This window comes from Nannobrachium achirus (assembly GCF_963921795.1).
Source record: "Nannobrachium achirus genome assembly, chromosome: 21".
NCBI classification, from domain to species: domain Eukaryota; kingdom Metazoa; phylum Chordata; class Actinopteri; order Myctophiformes; family Myctophidae; genus Nannobrachium; species Nannobrachium achirus.
Window position 1 is genome coordinate 17817152 of NC_137828.1, and position 6776 is coordinate 17823927.

A 6776-nucleotide genomic window follows, 5' to 3' on the forward strand; every position below is an offset into this window, starting at 1 on the left:
CAATTAGGCCATACATGGCCTTCTGGCCTTCAGTGCACAAGTCGCAAGTTGGCACCTCGACAGAATGCAGTTCTAGTTCATCTTTCTCCTTAGAGTATAAAAAAATCAAACCTCGGTTCTAAGTGAAACGGTGAATTCTATGTGTTATTCTATGTGTTCTAGAGCTATGAAATCTGTGTTCTAGATATACATTCTGTGTTCTAGATCTATACTTTCTATGTGCTTTAGTTCTATATTTTTATGAATTCTGAATTAATGAATGATTTCGTCTGGAGGGCCAAATTGTCATGTGAAGCTCAATTCTGCATGCACGGGACATGTACGGGACAGACATGGGACAGACAAAGCCACACCTTGGAAGCGGCTTTCACCGCTTCAAAAATTGGATGAAATTCTTAGTGAAATAATTAGAGACCTGTTGCATGCCCCACCCGGTTATGCAATATATCCGTTGTGCCCATTGTCAGCGTACTGGTTGTCTGTGTCCCTTTATGCCCATATATGGAGATCCATTTGTGTCTGTTTAGTACAACACAATACCCATAAGGGTCCTCATGGTTCCCATCTGTACACCCTTAGAGTTATGGTCAATCACAGTGCATCCTGCGAAGCTTGGCCAATGGGATCGTGAGCGTACAACAAGGTTTGTTGTACGCCCAATGTCCGGGCGTAAGTAAACTGAATCGTGGCCTACATCTGGCCAACATCTTGGCACAAACGGCTCAAGATTTGAAGCCGTTTGTGTCAAGCTGTATGCCACACTTAAGTTTACTTTTGCCCAGGGCATTTTTTAAAAAGGGAAAAACGTGTATTACACATATTCCCATCAGTTTTTGAGCGGACATGTTGGAGCTATAGTTCCTGTTCCGGGAGCAGCGCTCTAAATGTCTGAGAGCCACTGAAATTGACGCTCAGCCAAGCCAGATGCCCCGTGTGGTGGACTTTATTCCGTTCATCTGTAGTCCTTTTCCACTCCAGTGCAGTCCTTTTCCATTCATTTGTAGTCCTTCTTTCTTCCATTTAAGTTGTATTAGACTTTTTCCATTTCCTTTCCCATTCAACCGACCGGTTACATGTCTCCATTCTGACACTATCTCTAACCCTAACCCTAAACCTAACCTCTATGGAAGTGCTGCCACTCCGACAATAAGAAGTCACTGTCGGAGTGGAGACATGTCGGAATGGAGAGCAGTCACCCAACTGACCAACCATCATCCTCATATATCAATAATCATAAAGATCTCCGGCTTTTCTTTATCATAGATCTGCATTGCCGAGTACGTGATAGCCTTCACCTCGGTCCCCTGCGGATGCTTGGGCAGACTGAATTCCTCGCCCCACCCGATGGAACGGATCCTGAAGCACGCCCTGTCGAGGTGCACGACCTTCACTTCCCGGGGCACGAAGAAGGCGTCAGCGCTGAACTTGAACAGCCAGTCGTCCAAGAAGTGGAAAAGAAGAGATTCCATGTCGTCGCCCTCCGACTCGACCTCGACCGTGTCGAGGGGCTCCACCGTTTCCGTGTCGGTCATGTAGCCGAACATGCCCATGGCACACTGCTCAAAGGCCTCCTCCAGAGAGTCGCCCCACGAATGGATCTGCACGTCAGCCGTGTGATCCAAATACTCGTATTTCTTGTTGATCGGAGGGTATTTCGCCTTTGTGGCTTTCTGTGCCGCCGTCAGGTCTAGTTCGTGCTCGTCGCGATCCAAACAGTATGTCGCTTTTGTGGCTTGTTTCTGTGGTGCCAGGTCTAGATTATGGTCATCCATGATTATTAATTACTTCTCCAAAGGGACTGGTTTCAAGGATTAGGACCCGCAGTGGTGTCCGGTGGTGTCTGGTAAGAACCTAACCGAGATGTCTTGAATCGTATGGAAGGCTCTGAGGTTTTGTCTTGATGGGAGAACTAGCTGAAGGTCTTGAGATGGCTGGATGTGATGATAAGCTATAAGCTTGGGTGATCCTGGAGATAGAGTAAGAGTCGAGGAATACTTCTGAATCTTGAGAGAGGCTCCTATTTATAGGGCTCATTCGTGTACGGCATGACATCTGCGTGATGTCAGGGTGATGTCATCATGATGCTGTCAGCAGCTAGATATCTCCATATATGGGCTGTCTCCATATATGGAGTTATCAGTCTTTCGTGCCCAAATATGGGCGGGTGAGGTTAGATTTAGTACGATGCGTCGGTTATCTCCATATATGGAGATTCAACTTCCAATGCGTAACCATGGCAATCTGTCAACTGCCCGTATGACGTGAGAGCAATTGAGAGCCTTCGTTACAATGATGTTATGTTATTATTCTGACAAATAATATTGGAATGGAATAAAAAAGGATTATATTTTTAGATCCGTGGGTGCAGTGGTGTTTGTGGGGAATTAACAAGTGACGTCTACTCTAGTACTCACAAAGATTAGCAGGCCACTATGTTGATCAGTGTAGCGCAGACGAATGCTTATGTTCCTCTTTATGAGGTCACATGGGTCAGTCATGCACAAATATGGATTAGGCAACTGTGCCTAAATATGGATTCTATGAGGATTCTCTGAAGTAATGTTGGAGAACACAGACCGGTCCAGTTGTGCAATACCTGTTGTATCCGTCTGTCTGGCTGGCACTCTTTTATGCCCATATAAGGTGTTCTGTGTCCGGGCCAGTCTGTGATGTCGGACGGACAGACACCTCTAGCCACTTTCACCCATCTCCATCCACTTTCACCCATCTGTACCCATGCCACTTTAACCCACCTCCACTCACTATTAGAGCTCTTCATGGGGCCCCCGATTCCGAAATTACCCGAATACCCGAGAGACTCGTACGGGTTTCGGACACTGTCAATCATTACACATACTCTATGGGTAATACAGATATTACCCATAGAGGTATTACCCGAGTGGGTCCGAGAAGACTCATACTGTTTGTGTACTTTTTTTGCAAACTGTTAATAAAGTAATTAATCAATTTGTGTGTGTGTGCGCTAGCGTACGCTGCTGCAGCTGCGCGCACTGATGAGGAGACGGAGCGAAACGCAATGAATTACACGATAAAAGGTTTGCACCTCCGCTCTGACTTCTGACAGTGCCTTGTCAATCAGTGAGACAATGCACGTCTGCAGTGAGCGAGTGGACCTCGCGAATTAAAGGAAAAGGCAGGCACTTTAATAATCATGAAATGGTCAGGTCTGTCGGAATCTTGAAAATAATCGGATTCCGGGACAAATTTCACGGGGTACAGTACGGAAACGGATCTGTAAAAAAAGAAAGAAAGTCGGAACGGGGCGGAAACGGACTAGACCGTTACTGGGCCACTCGGGTTTAGTTTTGTCATTTCATTATTATTCCGGAACAGGTCGGAATCTGAAGATTTTATTTCTTTATTTCTTTTGACCCGTGAAGAGCTCTAGTAGGATCTACCCCCCGATTGGGAAGTGGCTAGTGTCTCAGCCATGCCTTTCAGCCTGGCGAAGACAATTACTGACAGAGCCACAAGAAAATATTGCAACTGATTTTATTCATGTTGGCTAATAATTAATGTAATAAATCACGCAAATCAGTATACAGTATCTCTATAGTCATGTGAACAAAGACGGATCTGTCAGATATTTCATGTTCCATCCTAATTGGCTAACTTTCAAAGTTTGCAGGATTGGTCCGTTTTGAACGAAATGCCTCAAATCATGAGCGCAGGGTGCAATTTCCGCGACATTTTTAACGCAAATTCCCACTAGGTCGAGGAACAAATACCATCCTTTTCACATTGGCATGTTATAGCGCCACCAGGAGGTCCACTTTTGCAACACACATTTTTGGAACAAAATGCCTCAAATCATGAATGCAGCGTCAGATTACCGTGAAAGGCACAAGAAGACATGGCACCCTTTTCACATTGGACTATAGCGCCACCAGGAGGCCACAATAACATACCTGACCTGGCGGGACAGGTGGTCACCCTAACAATCAGTTATGTGCTCACATTGATATGCACAACTATACAGGGCTTGATTAAAGAGGGGTTTATTTAAAGTATATGTTTTACATAGTACACATATGGCGAACGGACATGTCTTAAAAGCAAAAATCGGTTGCTAGGCGAAACCTCCGGGCGAACGGACAGGTGGCTTGCGGTCTTTGGGGATTGTGTGTCTAAAACGAAAGGGTAGAATTGCTTATTTGGGCGTTATTGTTATTTAATTACTTTAATTTAAAATGTCATTAACTTTTTTATTATGGTTGAAAGTTTCAATGGTTCTCAAACATTTTCATTTTCACGCAAGCCCTAAAGGAGTGTAATCCCTAACCTCTTTCAAAATCGGTCTGAAAAGTCACCAACAAGCGGCTGCTTACTCAAAACTTGTAAACAGACTGTGTTCTATGATTCTATCCGTCTTTCAATGTTGAGACACAAGGGGCCTTTTCCACCGGCAAAGAACCGGTTCTGGTTCTTTCTCCCAACTATGGGATGAACCAGAGGTTAGCTTTTCGAGAACCGGAGTTGGTTCCGAACGGTTAAAGTTGGTTCCGAACGGGAACCACAAAATCCTTGGTTCCTCTGGTTCAATCATGGTTCAATCTGGTGGAAACGCAAGCCGGTTCGCAAGAACGAACCATGGTTCCAAGAAAGTTGAACCGGCACTGGTTCTGGAACCGGTTCTTTGCCGGTGGAAAAGGCCCCAATATAAAGTGGATCAAATCATAACCTCAAAAAAGTCGATAACTTCACAATCAAAGTGGGTGACAAGGTCATAACACGAAAAAACAAAATCTCTTACTTAGGATGTATCCTTGAAGCTAATCTTTCCAGTGAAAGTAATAAATAAAATCAACCAACGAACTCGTTTCCTACAGAGGATCACCCCAATGGTCAATTTCATCACACTGAAGACCATAGCTGGTGCAATAATCCAGCCCCTCTTTGACTACGGAGTCCACGTATGGTATCGTGACGCCCCACAAGCCCTGAAAACAAAACTCCAAACAGCCCAAAATAAACTAATAATTAGGGTCCTGCTTAACCTTCCCTATCAGACTCACCTCACCGCTACTCACCAGTTCAGAGTTGGGTGGCTCAGAGTAGATGACAGAGTACAGCAACTTGCAATGGGCCTGGTGTACAAGATACACTACACCACCATGATACAAGTACCTGTCAAAATACTTTATAAACATTAAGGATGTCCATAATTACAACACCAGAGGCAGCGCCACAGATCACTTTCAACCCAGAGTCAAAACCAACAAAGGGTCAAACTCTTTTTTTCTGCTATACCACCAAAATGTGGAAAGCCTTACCGAAGGCCATAAAGGAGTGTGGATCACTAGCATCCTTTAAAATTGCCCTGAAAAACCACTTACAGGCAGCAGCCATTCGCAACTGGTAAAAAAACTAACGTAGCCCAACCCTACCCTCCCCTGCCCCTTCTTTGTATATACTTACTTACTTACTGTTTTAGACTCTTTTTTTTCTCACATTTTTCTTTTCTTTACATATCTACTGCATAGTACTGTGTTCTATTCGTCTGTCATTCAATGTTATATGAGATACTTAAATGGTTTCCTGTGGAAATAAGCTTAGTCTTTTCATGGATCTCCTTTTAGTAGACCTTGTACCAGTGAACTGTACCGTCATGACTGTACCTTTTCCTATGCAAACTTCTAATAAAGTCTTCAATCAATCAATACTAGGATCTCCTTTTAGTTGACCTTACCAGTGATTCGTAGATTTCATGAAACATGTACTTTTTTCTATTGCAAATTTCAAATAAATTCTTCAATAAATCAATCAATCAAAAGGAGGACCCCAAATGAACACGTGTATCTTTTTAGATTCATGTTTCTTTTCTTTTTTTTTCTTTCTTTTTTTTTTTTAATGGCTGACTTAATTACAAACTCAAAACGTGACGATAGCTGATGTATCTATTCTAAACAGTCGGTTTAAAGTGTGACCCAGTCCCAGTCGTTTCTTTTGAGCTTGTTTAGACCTGCACGTTGCAAAATCTGGCAACATCAGCAAATCTGATTTGGGCATAAAACATTATTGAGTGATGCTGTAGCATGACTCCATGCTGCCACCATCTGGCAAAGGCAGGTTAAACCGAACCCAGACGCACGGCTGGTTTAACGTAGTCACTCAGAATCAGAGTCTACAGAACAGAACAGAAGTCGAGCGAATTCCGACTTGACTGTTGACTCGTTTTTGGAAAGATCCAGCCTAAATAAAGCCCAAACAAAATGAAGTGCAGCAGCCTGCTCTGCAGCCCCTGAAAGAGAACTCGCCAAAGTTTATAAAACAACAGTGAGCGTCTTAAACTCTAGACGTCATTACGCTTCGCTGTTATTATGGTGAGTGTTTATTATTAACATGAATAGCCTAATCCGTGTGACCTTCTTAACAGCCCAATAAAATGCTGCTGGAGTTCATTCAGCCTGGCTGAAACATGACGGTCGTGAGATACGACCATAATTCATTAGGCTAGCCTACTATGTAGCCTCCTATTCTTATCTCTTAGAACAGTGGTTCTCAACCTGTGGGTCCCAGGCCCAAGGTGGTCCCCAGAATTATTTTGGGGGGGTCCTCGGATGATTAATTTAATGTGCAACATTGTTTCTCACTCAATAGTAAACAATTAACCAACATAACGTTTAAATGTAGACTATTCCGGAAACAGGACGCCACTTCAGTCATCGTCTCCATCGCCGGTAACAGAGAGGGGCAAGATCTGGCCTGGAACTTTGTCAGGGAGAACTGGAGACACATGTTCACAGAGTGAGTAT

At 43.8% G+C, this 6776-nt stretch overlaps 1 protein-coding gene across 1 annotated transcript; it reads right to left on the minus strand.

Moving 5' to 3' along the window:
- Nucleotides 1–1217: 1217 nt before the first annotated feature.
- Nucleotides 1218–1550, minus strand: LOC308306904 (protein archease-like; the record flags this gene model as incomplete). Its single annotated transcript, XM_080751960.1, has 1 exon — nt 1218–1550. One exon carries the CDS (start codon nt 1548–1550, stop codon nt 1218–1220), a length of 333 nt encoding a protein of 110 aa, XP_080608086.1.
- Nucleotides 1551–6776: the final 5226 nt, after the last annotated feature.